Below are 19,367 nucleotides of genomic sequence, written 5' to 3' on the forward strand. Positions count from 1 at the left end.
TACCATTTTGGGGGACAAAGGGCTGCGGCGGGGTGCCTGGAGTCACTCGGCGTGTGTAAACCACGTAGGAACAGAGCCGCATTGGAAAAGTTTCCACGTTCAGCGCTGAGGCCGACAGGATGCACACAAGGGCATCTGCATTGCAACAGAAAGGTTAAGGATGACAAATACCCACCAATATAACCAACGGTAATTTTTTGCCCGTATTGTTAAGTAGAAGGAAACAAGTGGCGAGACCGTTCATAGATTATATTTATACAAGATGCATGGTGTTGCGCAAGACGCCGCCCCATTCGTGTTAAAACACCCCATCGTCTCCGATACGCCGAAAGGTGGGTGCTGCCACCATCAACTGTCCCGTAGCATTACCCCGTCAGCAAAAGCAACATGCCGGTGGTACAAATGGTGAACATTAAGAGGACAATGGCACAACTTGAGCCGAGAAACGTGGCCGACGTCACTGGAAGGCGATGAGAGTAGTGTCGGAGGAGCCACTGGGGCTATCTCGTACGTCCCTTCAGTTCCCTGGCGCAACACGTGGTAAGGGCCGGTGTAACGGGAGCTCATCTTGCTCAGCGCAGCGTATTTTTTGCAACTATAATCTTTAAAATAGTCCCTCGAAAGAGCTGTTCTCCGTCCTTGCGACACCGAAAGGTGTCTGTTGTCGTCTGCAACTGTCCCGTAATAATATAAATGCACAAGCGAGACGTTGTTTGACATCTAAAACGACAAACGAAGGTCCGTAAGATTAAAAGGAAAGCAGAACACGCTATCACTTGTAGTCCAAGTGTCACGTAAACAGTAGTGATACTATGCCAACGGCCCACAACGGCCTGTACTTACGGTTGGATGTCGCGTTCTGCACAGCTGTTCTCGGGCCGGAGTCGTCTAAGTAGGAGAGAAGGATGCAAGAATTATTGTAAAATTAGTTCAAGCGCGTCATGTTGGATCTTACCATCTGGAATTTCCCCTGAGTCTCTCCCCCTTGGCTCTGAAAAAAAGGTAATCTCGGAATGAAAGCTTGCCCCTCAGGGCCAAAGAGAGCAGTAAAGTTCTCTTCTGCGAATAGCGAAATATCTTTTTTTTATGTCTTAGGAGTGTGAGGGTTTCATAGGAAAGCACTTACGATGTGTGGTCGGTTTGCGGTGCTTGTACTCTGTAATGATTGTGCGTCTTCGTCAGCAAGCCACCCAGAGAAACACAAATCGACATGCACGTACTATAAAACTGGCTAGCACGAGCCAGCGGGATCACTCTACTTCAATGTAGTCACGTTCACGGCGCCACTGAAGGTTGACGGGAATTCGCGAAGTACTTGCTTCTTCCATTCTATACTGCGTGATATCTTCAAATTTTCAGTTTGGTTTTATTGGCCGATATTAAAAGGTTATTGCACCAACCTTTTAAAGCTGTAAAAGCAAGCACCGATTGGATTCACATCTAGAGAGTACACATCTGGAGAGTACACATCTAGAGAGTACACATCAACGTGTTACATGCGAAAACTTCCCTCTGTGAAAAGTACTGAAGCGCCCAACTTTGCAGCTGAAAATAAAGGCAAACGACAATTGTTCCCTTCAGCACGTCTGCGCAGTGCATTCACACCACTTCTCCGGCCCCACACGGCTGTAGCGCCCCCAAAGTGCGAGCTATATGCTGATGCGTGTTCATTTTAATAAGCAAGCACTGTGTGCGCACTGTGCTGCTGACAAAAGGATCGCGAATCAGACACTCACGGGCCGCGTCGGCGATCTGGGCGACGCGCGCAAAGGAGAGGTCCGATCCCTCACATGGCTCGGCGTCCACGTCCACGTTGTACAGTGCCACGCAGAAACGAGGGTAAAGCCGGTGCGCCCGCGACAACTGCGCATGTTAGTAATGCTTTAGGCGTCGTGCCACACGGTTCATTGCCCCTTATAAGAATCCGAAGTTGTGCATGTAATTTCCGCTCCAAACATAGTCTATTGTCAAGTCATTCTGAAAAGTCACGCGTGATGGGAAATTCTACAGAAATCAACGTGCTATGCTTCGTGCTAAGTATTCGTTCTGTAGGCGGGAATAACGGAAGCTTGACCCGAAGCTTGTCAGAACAAGCGACAAGGCGCCTTCGTTTTCTGGCTACTCAGTGCCGCACCAGAGCTGAGACCAGCTGATGCTGATATCCACTGAGGTCTGCTTTTAGTGTCATAGCATGAACTGTAAATTGTACTCGCTTGTAAAAAATCGTATATATTCGTGCCATAGTGTGTGGGGCGTACCCGCGTGCCACAGTGCCCGAAGAAAGGGCCCATCTCGCCTCTCCTCAGCAATTCTCTCCTGCAGCATCCGACGTGCATGGGCGCATTCGCCCGGCATATTCACGTTCTGCGTTCTTGGCTATCGGACGTTCGGGCCCTCTTGATGTTAGTTAAAGTAGTTAAGTAGACTAAATCTAGAGAATAAAAATAAGGTGTTGGTTATGCGCCAGCTTGTTAGTCTTTTAGTACTGAATTACTGATGCAATCCACCCTACAATTGCCTGTGAAGGGTGCACCACTGCATATATACGCATATTGTGGTGAAGGTATCTTTAGAGGTAAAAAAAACCAAGGCGCCGCCGAGTTTATATTCGTGTTGGTCGCATAATTTTATTTGAGTGTAAGTGCAATGCAAATGTTGACACGAGCTTTTAATATGTGCACGGTGTTCGCTTCTTGTGCAATACAGATGCGTATACGAGTCAGCACTGTCGGTGTGGTCATCCTTGCTGTACCTGTTCTTTTTGCTCGGACATTTTCGAAGATAAGTGTTTTTACAGTTAAGCTAACTAACCACCCAAGACAACTCAGAGGAATATTGTTGTCGCGGTGATTTTGACATAACTCTGAAGAGTAAAGATGGTTTTGTGAATGGCTGTCTGCGTGAATCAGTATATTGAACACCGCTGCCCACACTTGGTTTATGTATTCCGAAGTTCCGGCTTCGGAATAGATAGTGACCAAAGATGACGAACCTTCTCGCGCAACAGCTCCGCTGTCTCCATGGTAACAGAGAAGCCGTCCTTATAACGGTAGGCAGCCAGCTTTGACTTGGACTCCGCTGCGCTTGGCCACTCTTGCGTGGTGCAAACCTGCGAACAGTACATCTGCCTTAGTGCTACAAAAAAGAAAGAACGAAAGAAAGAAAGAACGAAAGGAAGAAAGAAAGAAAGAGAGAAAGAAAGAAAGGAAGGAAGAAAGAAAGAGCAAGGACATCATATTTTTTACAAGCATAGATGAAGCAGAACAAGTCAACTGCTACAAATTTGAGATGCCAGAGCATCTCGGAAGGACGTTGCGACTATTTGAATGGTTCAGCATAAGTTTGAACATTTAGGGCGTCAAGTAAACTTACTCCAGCTTAAATAGGGTAGATAGGAGCTAACACACCTTGAGGCTCTACACCAACCGCATGATGATTGAGTAGTGCCTAAACAAAGTACCCAATGCTGAACAGAAATTTCAACTATACGAGACAGTGATCACAGTCCACAGAAGCAGCGACTTGCCCATCTGACATTTGTTTTGCTCCGTTATGAATGCTAACCTTCGTATAAAATAGCTAGCCTCTTGTCCTTATCTTGCAATTAACAACGTTCGCTCTTATATTTTTACTTGAATAGTCCTGTCGAAGGTCAAGAATTTCATTGAATTGTAGTCAATGTGCTCCTTTAAAGTGTAAACTACAAACTTCGCTTCATTTAGCATCATAAACACGAATAAAATTACCAGTCGTGGCTTTGGGTTTTGAGGCGATGACATCGAATGGTTTCACTAGAACCATAACGAGGAGAATAAAGGCAAAATAATGAGAACCGACAGTGCACATTTGCGAGTTTCACGAAGATAAAGTGCCCCAAAAAGTGGGCCAAGCTTTCCAATGGCCGACTAAATACCTTCATTCTTATTTATATTTACGTGGTTGGCATAGCAACAACATATGGTGTTATTGACTGTTATTGAGTGCTCCCTTTCATTTTGCGTTCTTGTTTCGATCTATATACCACCATTAGGATCACCGCATGTCATCACACTGATATAAAGTAACACATTAAGAATTACAAAGCCACTCAGGCAAGATTAGATTCGGCTACCAAAACACCGGCCTGAACACTTAAGGTAGTTTACCAAAGGTACTTGACAAAATATGCATTACAGCTTTGTTGTGAACAGGCAATAGCAGTAGAAACAAATGAAAGAGTTAATGTGGTGACATATCTAGCACAGCTCGACAGAAATAATCGAAAAATACAGAAAGTGAGCAACACTGAAATATAAACTGAGTAGAGCTTGTCTTCGTCTGTTGTCCTGCACTAGCATAAAATCATATAATGCCGATCGCTCTTCGCGCACGCACGTACGTCGTTCGTCTCTAGGGCGTCCTCACAGGATGCCTCGGGCGTCGCGTTTTTCGAGGCCCTGAACTTCACGGCGGCCATGTTGAGCGACAGGCAGGTAGGCACCGAGAATGGCTGAAGCAGTTTGATCCAGCTCAGAGCTGTCACCTGCACCACAACATTGCCCATTTTTCGTCGAATGTAGCGCCGTAAGCAAAATGGGACCACGTGCAGAGGACAGGCGGGTGTTTACACGAGCGACAGGCGATTCAAGAAACAAAATTTTCGTACAAGTTTATATGTTGGTCTTGATGCGCATGTACAAATTGGAAGCAAGCACTTTCTCTGGCTGAAATCTTGGAGCGCAAGAAGAACGGCAACATTAGCTGTGCACAGGGTGCCGTAAGATATGCAGGGCATGCTCTCAGCGGGACTAGCTACATTACGCATGGACTGCCAAATGCATATGCGGTGTGGGTTGAAACAAAAACGAGAACGTTGACTTTGGCTGACCGCGGGCGGCGTCTGGAGGCAGGAGTCGTCGGATGGATGATCGAACAGGGAAGCATAGGTCGTTCGGCAGAAGGGCCAACTGTGTCCAGTCCTCAGATGCGTCTGCAGCACCACAACATCTGCGAACCTGCGTGCAGAAAGTGTAGACCCGCTCTAGTGAACTGTCGTTGTCGTGGTGGCCAAGTACAGTAGCAAATTTTAACTCTGCACGGTCAGTGATGCATTTTACCGTAACCTGCAGGTAACGAGGAGCTTGTTTCTAGCCATATGAGTTAAACTGTGCCAATGATCGCTTATTGCGGTTCTTATTTTGCAATAAAACGACCGCTGCACTTGGCAACAATACCTGTGTGTGAATGAACGGCCATTTTGCAGCCTGACGATTGAACAGTTCGTCCGCATTCATTACACCCCTACAATCATCACTAAAATCACCACCACATGACGCTCATGGGACAAAAGTGTTGGATTGATTCAGTAGCTATAGTACTGTTGTAGCGAGCCTGAGGTTGTAGATTTGACTTCGTGTCGCCGAGGTTAGGTTCCCCATCAACATGACAAAAAGTGCCAGTAGGCTTGTAATAGTTAGGAAAACAAAAACGTAAGAAATAAATCCGGAAACCGTTGCTTATGGCGCTTCTCAGAGCCAGGCTATTGCTTCACTAAGAAAATTTTAATATTCATTATTGCGTTCGGTGCATAGTGTACAACACAATCTGACTAACTTATCGCTGTATATAAAGCAGTCATTGAAGCTCGCTTACTCGTAGAGAGGTGCGAGCCTTTGCGACAGCAACTGGCCGACTTCATCGTAATCGCTCATTTCTAAGCCAAGAATCAGGGACGTGTCTTTCGGCATCTGCTCCATCAGCGCCTGAAAAGGAATTAAGCAGCAAGTACGAGCCAAACTCGTCATCAGAGCTGTAACAACACTCACTGGACACCTCTCTATTACCTGGGGCGTAGCTTTCATGTTTCGTCTGACTGATCATTTACAATTTTGTTTACATGCCCTGCTGCTTTATAACCTCATGTTGCCTGATGGCTGAATGGCCGTGTGAGTTAATAAAATTAAGAATCCCGCTTTATTAGAGCACAACTGCGAACCAAACGTGCACAACGTGCCAGTTTGTGGGGACACCATACGTAGGGAGCATTTTTGCGGTTCGTACATATAATGAGCCACAGAACATGTACATGGCACTGACGCTCATAGCGCCACATCCCGATACTATTTTTTACCTGTATCCCTAAAGCGAGTTGCGCTGCATCGGTAGAGGCGATGCGGATGTCAGTGAGCGCCACGCCCTGGGCGTACGAAAGCCTCATGGTGTCCTGTACTGCCTGTGCTTTGGCGGCAATGTCCCGGTGCCAACCATGCAGGCGCACGTACAGCTTCACGCCACGACCGAGGCCCCGCGAAAGGCGCTCGAGTGCAGCCTCCCGTTCGCCTGCAGGCGCCAGGCGGGAGTAGTGTAACCCATGACACCGGCTGGTTTGGTCGTCCACTCATACTGTAGTAAGATATTGATGAGAAGCGGCCGAAAGAGAGCAGCACCATTCCGGAACCACCATTGCATCATCGTAAAAGTCAGCCATGCAGGAGAAGTTCCTCCCACAAGCTTGCGCTGCGCCTACTGTTCACAGGTCCTATGTTTAAAGGTTCTCGCTTTTACAAGATACGGTTCTATTTATTTATTAAAACTTATTTCTGGGCGAGTTGGTGCATATTTGACATAAAAATTGTTACAGCGCAATCACATGCAACCACAAGTATGAAGGACGGACACAAGCTAGTTCTTTCAGAGTCACTTAAGTGGGCGCCACCGTTATAAAAAAGTAAACCCACTGTGGTCAGGGCCGCACTACCAGAAAGAACAGGAACAGATGTTACGGAACCAGAAAAATGATCTCGTTGCGTAAACACATGAGCTTAAGCTCGAAAACAAGAACACAAGAAGGAAAAAAAGGAGAACATAAACACCTACTTTCTATTGTGCCCGTTTTTTTTTCTTTTTATGCCTGACCTTTTCCAACTACGAAGTCTTACCAATCCACTCAGATTTCCGCCATTCCACACACGCTAAGCACGAAGGAACTTTCGAACTTCGAGTGTAGCCAGTGCTAAAAAACACACCGGGAGATTCTACCATGATGGAGTAAGAGTAGTACGCACATGCTTCGAAACTGGAGCACTGTTCGCCCAACAGCATGCCGCGGACGCACGTGTGTAGGCAGACAGAAAATACGACTAATCGATATATGACGAGGAAACGTACGCGTACGATCGGAGATGATCACTAATTTCTTGCCAAAACGAGCACAAACGCCTAAACCAACGGCGCAGCATGCAATATCATTACATAGTAAATAAACCTTACGCGCGTATAACAAGCGCGTGTACACTTGTTCTATGTTGCCTCGAATGTCAACATATATGCTAATGGCAGGCCGACTGACAAAAAATGGGGACTGCAAGACAATCTAGCGCTTTCCTGATTCCGTGGAAAGCACCGCAATTTAAACACAACTTTCTCATATAAGGTCGCATTTTGTATCTTTACAATTTAGTTGCACATTAGCTTTAGCTTTTTGCTTTTAACATACCGAGAAAGGCAAAGTTAGACTATATTTAAGTGCGGTATGAGAATTTCTGTCAACGTTGTTGTTTTTTACTGGAGGTTTTGTTTTATATCCTGGCTCATACATCTCACGTAGTACGCGCGTAAAACATACATATCGGGTAGTTCATATGTGCATGGCGTAATCAGAAGAGGGGAGATGTCACTCACAGCGGCGTGAATTCATGTCTAAAGGAAAGCACTCACTCGTTGTCGCAGTCAAATTGGGAGCGTCCAGCGATTCGGCGCTGAGCACCACATGGGTGCATCGCGAAGGAACCGGGCTGACGCTTGCATTCGTCCATGACGGGCTGAACAGGCACACGAACGGTCTTTTTTCTGGTGCAAAGCGAGAGAATGGGCGTGCCACGTTAAAACAGATGCCTTCATGGCCGGGCGCACTACCGGTATACACACGGATCGGCAATGACTCCAAGTAGGAGCCGCGTTCTGTAACAAGTACACTTGTGATAATAGTTCCCCCTTGACGTGGCATCAATCATATTGAGCACCACTCTTTTGACGTCCCGAACTTCCAACTTTTTATACAGCCAGTGACGATGCGACGTGAATATAACGACAAAGGTTTACACGCCCACGAACGTCTTTCGTCATTGATGTTTATCGTTGAGGCAGCAATAAAACAGCGGTTGTTTTTCAGCGGCTTGTCCAGTCAACGAACAGTTGTAAAATGGTGACATGCGCAAAAGCGGCAGTGAATAGCAGTAACAAAGTATCAACGCACCTGGCATTCCCAAGATGTCAGGACGGTAAACGGTGGTTCGTGCTGAAAAACAAACGAGCAATGTGTCTTGCATATGAGCTCAAGGATGGAAGTCGCTTCTATTGGCACATGTATCGCGTTGCGAGTGTAATAAGCTATCGAGAATTCCCCACTGCAGTGTCTTCCTTTGCGGTGGTGTGCAAACGAAAACTCGAGAAAGTTAACAGGATGTGCCTTCGCCACCCTTTTCTGACGCAGTAGTAAGGTAGAACACTTTGCACTCACTTGTGACTTGAGAGACTTGCAACTATCGGCTTTGTGTAATTATTCTGCTTGTGAAATAATTTAGGGTAGAACGTACTACATCTTTCGAGGTATCCGCTGTTTTCTGCTTTTAGGTTTAAGCTTACTTTACGCGTCTCTCGGCATTTAAGTATTCGTCATTAATTATCACGAGACCAACTTCATGTAGCTTTAAGGCCAAAATAAATGCCTTAAGAACAGGATAATTGGAAACCTATACTAGATGTTTTCGTACTGCAGTTGGAAAAAAGTGGTCTGGTTATGAAATACCTCAGCGCTAACGCAATACAAAAATCCTAAAGCTTCGTTGTAGTTGGCGTAATGTAGTGTTAATAGGGCTCCTTCAAGACAAAAATAGTCAAGTAGTCAAGCATCGCTTATTTGGAACTGGTTTTTACACAGTGAACAGACACAGCCTTGGAATATTTGCGGGTGATTGAGATGACAGACATTACCTTTGAATCCAACCAGACGTTCAGGAGCAAAGTGCGGGAGGTAGCCTGCAGAGTATTTTCACTTCTCAGCACTCGGGACACTATGACAGATGTAGTGAAATACCTCAAAGAAAACAAAAGAAAAAGCACGCGTTCACTACAGGTAACTCACCTGCTAAATTTGCGGCGGTGTCGTTGGGCACATCTGCGAATAAAACGGTAGTTCGAAAAAAAAAAAAAAAATTAACCTTACTAGTCTAAGCAAATTCAGAGCTTTTTTCTTTGTTTTATACCCCTCAGCAGCAAGAAAAGGCAGTACAGCCCATAGTAATGGTATTGTTTCACTATTTACAATTCGAGAAAACAATTAGGTCAAGTTCCGACCGTACTCTTGCTCAAACATATCGCATTACGCGCGGGCGTGTACTGGCTAAACCTATGCAACGTTGGTGCAACCGTAAAAAATGCGCATATAGAAACTGTGCTTAAGCTACGCTGAAACACTGAACTATTAAAATTATACAGATAAACACTAAACCACTCAAACTATACAGTCAAAAGCTAAGCATTGTGAACTGTACAGATAAACAATAGCCTATTTAACCGATAAGATAAACAGTAAACCATACAAACTACAGAGATAAAAAAAATAGAATACATATCTTTTACGTCGCATCACGAAACTTCCAGCCACATTTGACTTGACCATCAGTTGCGAGCAAGAACACAGGGTATGCGACAGAGCGCATTTGAGCATACGCCTCACCTTTCGTCAGCATAGGCAGGAGCTGATGCTTGGACTTGGTCCTGCTATCGAGTTCAATATACTCTGTGAAGCAAAAAAGTCAGCGTTACGGGGACGCAATCAGGCTCCATCAGTCTAAAATAATCTCTATCAGTCTACAAGAAAGATTAGTACTGTTTTGAAAGCTGCTTAACTAACTATCCACGCTGTCGATTGAGGTCGACGCTGTCATACCATACAGATGCTTATCACTTGCCCGGCTCGCATCACTTGCTTTGAAAGGCGATTTTTTATTGATATTGATAATGCAATATTAGTACATCTTGCATTTAAATTAGTTTTAATATGCTTCTTTAGAAAGTTTCGACAGTGTCTGTGTGCAAAGATGAAGCGACTGGCGGTTTGTCTCACATTAGCCTGGCTCGGCCAGGGAGATTTGATCGCGGAGAGCCAACTGTCATTCTCATTACCTGTAACGACACATGCGGGGACGTTGTCGTTGTAACGGTGTAAATACGCTGCGTAGAACAACGTTCAACGTGGTATAAGACTACGTGTGCCGTCTACAAACGAAACGTGGTGACGCAAGTGTTTTACCTCCGGTCGATTTCAATTAATGGTGTTTTGCGATCTTTGTACAGCCAGTTTCAGTCGCTGAAGGGCCCTACGCATAGCCATAAACCTTATTAGCGATAAACCGACTGCGAGGAAAATGTTTCCCAGCATGGCCGAAATGGGGCAGACTGTACAGCCATGTTGGACGCGCTCGTGGTTAGTAAGATTAAAAATGCAAAATATCTAAAAGTAAGGAAATGACAGAGACAGAGGAAAAAGTTTTGGCTTTCTCACTCTCAGCCACAACCGCAAGGCGGGCGAACTTGCGTGCGCGCGTGTTGCCGCAGTTGCCCGTAGCGTCCTCGAGATCGACATTGAACAAGGCTACGCAGCTCCCTGGATTTTCGCTGAACGTTCGCGAAACCTGCGTTGTAGGATTAACAGAAAAGCCGAACGTGAGCTTGGTGTACTCTGTATTTAGATCGTAAGTGTATTGAACGCGCAACTATTCACACATCCCAAGCGAGTGGCGAACTGATCAGTAGAATGAATGAATGAATGAATGAAAAATCAACTAAATGAATTAACTTTCTTCGGTTTACTGTGCTGGCCAATTAATTAGCGGATTCTCCCAAAGTACGCCATTACCGAATCGGTCCATGAACTGAACTTATAGCTCAGAGTCAACGAAGCATGAAGGCGCATGGACTAGCTGTCCGGGGCACTGTTCCCCACTGCATATCAACTTTTCTAATAAGTTTTGTTGTCGCAGTAGAAATCCTTGTTACTAAGATGCGAATAAGATTATTGATCCCGCCGGCCGAACGTAAAAGAGATACCTTTGTATAAAACGAGAGCGGGAGGAGCAGTCCAGAGGCTCGTACTGCCTAACTGTATGATTCCGTCACGTCACCTTTTAAAGTTATTGGCAATAGTTTATGTGCACAAATGACGCTCACCTTTTCGGCCAGGAACTCAGGCGACTCGAACGTCTGTATGAATTTGTCTTTTTTGCGAATGACGGAAAGAGTTTTCGTATTGTTTGCGTCCACTTCCCAGTCTTTCTCGTCACATGCCTGCAAGGAGAAGATAGTGTTCAGTAACTTACTCAGTTCACGGACAGCCTATGTTTACCGAAAGTAAGACTGCTGCAAACATCGTGTGGTCGGCCTACTTGGGCTCAGATTTTCTGAAAAATTGGCTTCACGCCTACGTAAGAAGCTATTGGAGGAACAATGGTAATGTTAACACATAAAAATAATAACGAAACAAAAACAGCTTTCTTTGCTAAGAGGTAGAGGGGAGCGGGTGTGGATGACGCAGTCTAAATGTGCTTTCTGAAATAATTGACTATGTATATGAAACGCTTATTGAAACGCCTGCTCACGCAGCTCATAAATATATGTAACGAGTTACAGATGCAAGATATATTGAAAACACCAAACAAGATAGCATGCAGGAACACAAAATTCTTGCAAAATATTTTCTGTTGTAGATAGCAATTACTTTTGCCACAGAAGCTTATTTTTCCCAGAGAGGCTACACTACAATACACCTATAATTGAAGTGAAAAGCATGCTAACCAAACCAGTTAATCACGCATGCTAACAAAACTAGTCAAAGCACCCTATAGAAGACGATTACATCTGATCGCTATAAGCCATTGCACCTGCGCCTTGACGAAAACTTAAAGCCACCACTGCCAGTAACCTGCAAAAGATGGTGCAGCTTCCATTGGCTCACAGTCGAAGAGACCCAGCCCTATTCCAAGCGTTTCGCTTTCTTCAGTTTCTTTCTCTAGCTTGATTTGGTCGATGATTTCTAGAATGAAATGATCTGCAAAAGTGAGGTTCTCTATAAACGTAACTTTAGGTGTACGTGACACTTTTTAGGCCCTGCTAACAGCTTAAAATTGTTTATCCGCTATCCAGATGCACTGCACGTACATGGGCCCGGTCAAGGAGGGTAACATTGTCGCATGCGACCGGTCCCATGGCGTCTCCCTTCTGGAACTGAAGCACGCCCAATGTGTAGGAGACGCACACACGGTGGGTAGTCTCCATGGCCCGAGCCCACGCAGTGGCTGCCGACTGCAAACGTTAGACAAAAAATATTTGTCCGCGAGGCCCTCGTGTTCGAAATGGGTAGCACAAGGCTTTCGCACAATCATTGCTGATATTGACCAAGTGTCACATGACACACGAGCCTTGGCAGGATGTTTCGCATCCGCATCCTTGGTCAGATTTGTTGTTAACACGCTAAATTCAAAGTTCTGCGATGTGCGCGTAACTACGAATGCGATGGGAGAGAACAACCATCGCCATGGTCCAGTGATAAAAAGCTTTAAAGCGTATAAAAAGCACCGTATGCTACTTGCCGATTGCCCATTTTCACTTCCTTGTTTGTCTTAGAACAATATGCCTATCGGAAAACGCTTTTTTTGTATGAAAGCAATCGCTTTATCATAATCAGTGTCCCGCGTATTTAGTGTGGTTCCTTACATTAGGCGTTCGAAAATTCTACGATTTTCGCAGAACCAGCCGTGACATTGCTCAAAAAGCTAGCATGTTTGAGCTATTTTCAAAGTTCGCAATCATATCCATGCTGCGATTGCATGCTGTCCCAAAGTATTTTTGAAATATGGCATTGGAATGTAAGCTTCAGTTTAATAACTATTGTTTCGACTGAAGACGAGAAGTTTGGTTTAGTAACCAAACTTCTCGTTTCGACTGACCTTACTGACGAGTTCAGGAACGGGGCGCTGGTTGGATTACACAGTGTCTTCATCAAGACGGAGGTACCCTAGTCCGGGTGCTGCCATCTAAGTGATATGGTGGCCAGAATGGATTACTGTACATGCGCGTGCGTTTAGTAAATAGCACCTATTTCGCGCATCGTAGAACGGTAGTAGCATTACCCGCCGTGGTTGCTCAGTGGCTATGGTGTTAGGCTGCTGAGCACGAGGTCGCGGGATCGAATCCCGGCCACGGCGGCCGCATTTCGATGGGGGCGAAATGCGAAAAACACCCGCGTGCTTAGATTTAGGTGCACGTTAAAGAACCCCAGGTGGTCGAAATTTCCGGAGTCCTCCACTACGGCGTGCCTCATAATCAGAAAGTGGTTTTGGCACGTAAAAACCCCATATTTTTTTTTTAGTAGCATCTTTAGATCATCTTTACTTTCATCTCGTACGAGCTAGAAGACAAAGCGTGTTGAGCTGCCACCCTGGGTGCTTCAAGCTCCATGGAAGCAAACTCACGACTAAGTTTTATGGTCGTTCAGTTGTAATGCTGACATGCGTCAGCTATTAGCAAATCAGCCTGGCATTGGGTATCCAGAACGTTTCAAGCTCCACGCTTGGCGTCTAAAGTTTTATCCGCTTCTTTTATCACTCCAAGAAATTTGAATGTTGCGAGTTCAGGCTTCATACAGAAAGATCAATGCCCAAGGTACATAGCTCGTTGTGCGTGAGCATGCTATGGGTTTTTGACGATTTTATTTCAATGCGCTTGTGAACGTGTTCGTCCGCGACTCAAAAAGATGAAACATTCCCGGCCCAACAAAACAATGACAATGGGTTTGAAGAAATGAAAGAACGTAAGAAATATCGTGGGCTCTGTTTTACCACCTGCACATCTATAGATATTTACATGTTGCGCCGCGTGTACCGCCTGCTTGAAAGACAAGCTCCAACGTACCAGAGTGACGAGCGGTGTATCTCCCCTGTACGTGGACGGGTAGCTGATGCGGCAATAACCGCGTGGCCGCCGGTAGTGTGTCTGCAGGATGAATATGTCCACGTTCCTGCAAAGAGCCACAACCAGGTAGCCCGTGATGTGTTCGCCGGCTGTGTTCGACGCCGTGGCATATGTAGTTCACCTCACCTATGGTCGCTCAATAGCTATTCACCTATTACATACCGGTTTCGAGCTTCGGTTACGGGTCCTCCTAATGGTAAGCGTTTAGTTATTTTATCAAAACAGACGCTATTAGGTAAGACGCACTGCTTAAGCAAATCATGGCTGCGACACGTGAGCTTTGCAATCAGAGAAATGGCCAGTTAGTTTTACGCATCAGGTTTACAAACAAGTCAGTTTGCTCGGTGCCGAGTAAAGGCATCTTCGCGTCATTCGTACTTGGCTGCTTTTGTCAGGCGCTGTCCCATGATCTCCGCTGGTAGGCTTAAGTCCAGAACTTCGGCACCGAATATTATGGTGAGCTCCTTGGCAAAAACGCTCCGAATAACCTGCATTAAATCAATAATTTCTCGAACCAAGCTTGCAAGTAGCAATGAAATAAACTCTTCACTCATTATAGCATAAAAGGCTGTTCGAAAAATTCTTAGATTCAAAGAAATGGGTAAATATTTTGTAATACTTAAGTCACCTAGAACGGGTTTCTCAGATGAAAGCGACTTAAGGAACGCGATCAAATCGTTTTGAGCTACGACCCCGGGTTTCGTGTTCGCTTACGCAATGTGAGAGTAAGGAGGTAGGTTTTCTTTTCTAGCCAGTTGTTACGATATAATCAATCGCCACAGAAATCAACAAAGTATGAATGTTTAGGATGCATGACATAATGAAACGTGACATCAATATTTTTATTCCAGCGATGAAAAAGATGCACATGAAACTCTGCATACTAACATCATTTAGATGTTGGACTAGTCATTTAGATCCGTCTAATGCGTCGTACACAGAATGTAGTTTGATAAAGCATAAAAATTTATGTGAACAATCTATTTTCGGTCGTGTAATTCGTTATCTAGTTCATCTGCGTACCGCGCCGCAATGCGCGCGGACATTTACGGCACGCAGTTTATCTCTAGTGACATTACACACGTGTACAATCTCTTCATTGCAATTTACCCAAATACTTTAAACAGACATTATGATAACGGATATTCCTAACGTGTTTTCGGTAGTTTAAGCGGTGTTATATAATATAATCCACATGATGCGCCGTTCCCGTTATATTGTCGCACCGACGCAAAACCTCGATTACTGAGGCCGGGCATCAGACATATAAATATCATGGCAGAGCGACGGCAAGTCCTATAGGCACTGCGTAGTGCAGGTTCACACCAGGCATACTCGCCTCGAGCACGCTTCCAAAGTTTGCGATCGTCTTTGACGTCCTGTTGAAGTTGAGGATGGCCAGGCCTTGCATTTTGGCGGCGAGCACGGCGGAAGCCATCCTGGCAGCGATTTCGTGCCTGTCCCTGTCGTTGGCCATCATGAGCAACTCTACCATCTCGTTGCCGTTCAGTCCGACGAGGTGTCGCTGCTTGCTCCGGTTCGCGGCCAGACTGACCGTGTTCTCTGGATAAAGAGAGTGGCTCACCGCTGAGTAAGCAGGTCCCTTCTTTTGACGGAAGCTGTATTTGCACGCTCGCGTAACTTTTCTTGCACACTTCCGCATAAGCTATAGCAGACCTCTGCTGCATGTATACTGCTTTAAAGAAGAGACCAATTTGGACAGCTAAATGACTTGCGCGCCGTGCCGTGCCGTGAACGGCACACGTGGTCGCACCTTCGCGTGGAAAGTGCGAGCGCGTCATGTTCTACAGCTGCTGAATGAATCTGCGTAAAATGAAAAAGCGACAGAGTCGAGGTGATGTCACAGCTTCCCTTATTCCTACAATAGGGTTGACGGGAGTTATTGCGTTGACGGTAATTTTGTGATGACTGATAGGAATGAACGTTGGCATTAAGACAACCGCAACAGAAAGTCTCTCCTTTCGAGACGTCTGGTCCTCTCTGGACATATACCTGCGCTGGCACAGAAGCTGAACACGTGATGACTGAGCCGTGCTCAACGAACCCGGACCGCACGTCGTACGAGAAAAAAGAATTGCAGCGTGCTAGAACGTTATGTTCGAAGCGTCCAGGCTCGTGTCGGATTGGTGTAGTTGATTGTGGCTTTTATATATGTACTTTCTTGCGCGTATCTTACGCTGGCGATGTATATAGGCAGGTTTCTAATAGCAGAGCTCAAGGAACTCGAGGCCAACTCCAATTTCTTCATTCAGATATATATAAAAAGAACGCAGAAATACTTTTATGAGAGAAATACTGCGAAGGTTCGAATTACATTTATCGCACTTGTTGGAGAAAATTATATTCTGGCACTCTAGCAAGCAAAAGTTTGAGTTAGGACTTAATTTTACAAGATGCTTGCTAAAAATTGTTAATTAAAAAAAAGAGATGGGGCACGAAATCCATAAATTCATAACTGCGTAACAAAAACAGATATCGCAGTTCCGTAAACTGGATATGTTATGGAAGATTAAGCGGAGAAATGTGATATATGAATTTGTAGCTTACGTAAGATTGTTACAATGCTCACGAAAGTTCTGCGAAAGTCCTGCTCAAAGATTAGTGGTATATTCCAGGGTGGTTGCATACAACACACTAATTTTGCCTGCTTTAGATATATTAGCAGACGTAGTTTACAAATAGTGATGTCGTTTTTATTGCTGAGTTAGCGTTGTAAACGTAATACTAGAGGATATTGAAATTTTGTAGTTTCCAGAAATAAAAAAAAAGTTGTAGCATAAGTTTAACATCTACCTCCGAGAGTTACTAGATTTTAACGTTTCTTTTTATGTACAACAGACATCATCAAAATTGGGGCAATAAAAAAAATACATTGGCAATTTCGCCTGAAGAGCGGTGCACTGACAGCATTAGCAAGGTATATAGCGCTGCGCTCTGACTTCTCGAACTGTGTTAACTATACACTGGTGCGACATTTTGACGTCAAGCAGCATGCAAGACGACTGCTGGGCAGAAGGAACATCACCTTGGCAGCTGCCAGGCATCTCACAACGTTGACCTGACGAAGAGCGCCGCCAGTGCCATGGTGCTGTAGGCTCCGCAAGTCGATGATGCACGAGATGGGACCGACGGGAAACCGTCGGCCTTAGTCCTCAGTTAGTGAAATATTAGATAACCTTAGCTGGACGTTCACTGCCGGTTCCGCTCAGAGGAGTACACATCAGAAATGGTAGTGCGCTTACAGTGTGCGCACGCACAATAGCCATGCTCGCAGCGGAAGGCTGCCCTAATTCCACCACCGAGGAGATCTGTCGTAGCTTTGACAATGTGTCGACTTCGCTTCGACGTTTTCCTAGCCAAACACACTCCACCGCACCGTATCCCTGTAGAGATGAGCTTCAAACCTCCGCGCGCGAGTCGCACATGTGCAGTCAGCCGGACAGCACGACAACGTCAGCGGCGCCGCCGACGGCGTGAAGGTGCCTCGAACGCGCGTATAATTGCTATCGCAATTAAACAATATCTTGCTTTCCCACGAAATTAGATAGGAGCTCCCGATCTGAAGCTTGCTCTTAAGGGCGAAACGGGTAAGCAAGAGTGTTGAGTTAGTCGCAACATTGTAAAACTGCATTACGCCAAAATTACACGCTCACCGGGAATGACGAGCTTCTCTTCAGTTACAGAATAGCGAGCGCCTTCGTGCACCAGGTGTGTGCAGTGGGATGACGGCACGCGGGACTCGTTCCTCACGGCCGCAGACAGTACGCAGACGAGTGGACGATCGGGGGCTGCGAAGAACAAGTCACGGTCTTTTCTTTCGCTTCCGTTTACTTGGTCAATCGCGTACTTACCCTCAAGGGTTAGCGTAGTTTGGGCGGTGATATTCTCCTCGTCTGAAACGAGAGAGAAAGGTAATGTTTTGAAAGAAGGCCCGAGATATGCTTTACAGCGAAGCTGGTCCATACCCTCCCCCCCCCCTTTTTTTTTTCAAAGAAAGAAACAAGACAAGTATAACGCGTCAGACCCCAGGGTGGGCACTCGACATACGGCAGGTGGCACATCATGCGCTATTTGTTCTGACAACCTGGGTTACGAGTCGGACAACCATGGAAATACATATATGTATCTAATAGTCTTAACGGAGTTATCGTCGTCTCATAATCACGTCGTGACTTCTGAGAATATCGCGTTCTCACACTGAAAACAGTGCAGTAGCGTCATTTAGAGCGGGGATATGCCGATGGCACCACCGCCTGGAAGCGTTGCCGTACACATCAATGTTGTGCTGCATTGTATTACCGAGTGCCGCCCTAAGTGCCATGAGCCGAGCCTGAGGCACGCCACCATTGCAGACCCCAGCGTAGTCCTCGTAGTCAAAGTTGAAGACAGCGACGCCCGCGTTGGGAAGGGGAAGCAATGACCGAACCTGCAGGAGCACGGTGTAATTCTGTGACCACGAATCACCAGCAGACGGTAGAGTCGGTAGACTGGCTGTTCATATGAAATAATTGAAAGCATGCGGCCTAGCACCATTTTTACCACTGCCTTTAAAAAAAATTAAATTATGGGGTTTTACGAGCCAAAACCACTTTCTGATGATGAGGCACGCCATAGTGGAGGGCTCCGGAAATTTTGACCACCTGGGGTTCTTTAACGTGCACCTAAATCTAAGTACACGGGTGTTTTCGCATTTCGCCCCCATCGAAATGCGGCCGCCATGGCCGGGATTCGATCCCGCGACCTCGTGCTCAGCAGCCCAACACCATAGCCACTGAACAACCTCGGCGGGTTTACCACTGCCATCGTGAATACAAGTGGAATAGGCGGTATATTTTACTCCGGCAGTTAGCGGACATAAACTTGCATGAGCGACTCCCAGGCTTTCCAGCTAGAACTATAATACAGAGTGCGCGTATGTAAGCAAAACGTTACGCTTAAGCTATTTAGCCTTTTCAATATAGATCGTCGTGAACAAAACACCTGCAACAGAAATCCAAATGCATCGCCTGAAGCGCTTTAATTTGTTGCAGATCAAACAAACAAATATTTCACTTCGTGCTTCTTTGGCCAGCCGATTTCGACTGAGAGCCGCCTTTAGTATAACGCACTTTATTCCTAGTTTAATACCACCGAGAAAAAAAGCCCTTTAAACTTAAAGACGAATAATGCTGTCAAACACAGTGTGTTGGAACAGAAAAAAAAAATGACATTGAGCTTACCCTCCGTGTAAGGGAGCTTGCGGTTTCATACGTCTGGAGGTTGTAACCGTCCTGCCACATGGGACTGTCACGCGAATCATTGTGCACCTGAGTCCAGGAGCCACCTGTACAAGCCTGTTG

The 19,367-nt window shown here is 45.7% G+C and overlaps 1 protein-coding gene across 2 annotated transcripts in view; it reads right to left on the reverse strand.

Moving 5' to 3' along the window:
* Positions 1 to 19,367, reverse strand: part of LOC126521339 (uncharacterized) — a 51,130-nt gene that overhangs the window by 12,596 nt on the left and 19,167 nt on the right. For both annotated transcript variants that reach the window (XM_055065922.2, XM_055065923.2), the window contains 25 exons: positions 19,248 to 19,361; positions 18,328 to 18,454; positions 17,880 to 17,921; positions 17,682 to 17,816; positions 15,347 to 15,570; positions 14,386 to 14,495; positions 13,948 to 14,053; positions 12,196 to 12,339; positions 11,209 to 11,325; positions 10,544 to 10,673; positions 9,716 to 9,778; positions 9,122 to 9,154; positions 8,971 to 9,015; positions 8,234 to 8,275; positions 7,696 to 7,827; positions 6,110 to 6,318; positions 5,632 to 5,741; positions 4,868 to 4,994; positions 4,379 to 4,522; positions 2,993 to 3,109; positions 1,737 to 1,863; positions 1,127 to 1,156; positions 956 to 991; positions 844 to 888; positions 4 to 135 (listed from right to left, as the gene is read on the reverse strand). In XM_055065922.2, coding sequence (XP_054921897.1) covers positions 4 to 135; positions 844 to 888; positions 956 to 991; positions 1,127 to 1,156; positions 1,737 to 1,863; positions 2,993 to 3,109; positions 4,379 to 4,522; positions 4,868 to 4,994; positions 5,632 to 5,741; positions 6,110 to 6,318; positions 7,696 to 7,827; positions 8,234 to 8,275; positions 8,971 to 9,015; positions 9,122 to 9,154; positions 9,716 to 9,778; positions 10,544 to 10,673; positions 11,209 to 11,325; positions 12,196 to 12,339; positions 13,948 to 14,053; positions 14,386 to 14,495; positions 15,347 to 15,570; positions 17,682 to 17,816; positions 17,880 to 17,921; positions 18,328 to 18,454; positions 19,248 to 19,361 — 2,641 coding nt within the window. The remainder of the gene's footprint in view (positions 1 to 3; positions 136 to 843; positions 889 to 955; positions 992 to 1,126; positions 1,157 to 1,736; positions 1,864 to 2,992; positions 3,110 to 4,378; positions 4,523 to 4,867; positions 4,995 to 5,631; positions 5,742 to 6,109; positions 6,319 to 7,695; positions 7,828 to 8,233; positions 8,276 to 8,970; positions 9,016 to 9,121; positions 9,155 to 9,715; positions 9,779 to 10,543; positions 10,674 to 11,208; positions 11,326 to 12,195; positions 12,340 to 13,947; positions 14,054 to 14,385; positions 14,496 to 15,346; positions 15,571 to 17,681; positions 17,817 to 17,879; positions 17,922 to 18,327; positions 18,455 to 19,247; positions 19,362 to 19,367) is intronic.

This window comes from Dermacentor andersoni, chromosome 6 (assembly GCF_023375885.2).
Source record: "Dermacentor andersoni chromosome 6, qqDerAnde1_hic_scaffold, whole genome shotgun sequence".
In the NCBI taxonomy this organism is placed as follows: Eukaryota; Metazoa; Arthropoda; class Arachnida; order Ixodida; family Ixodidae; genus Dermacentor; species Dermacentor andersoni.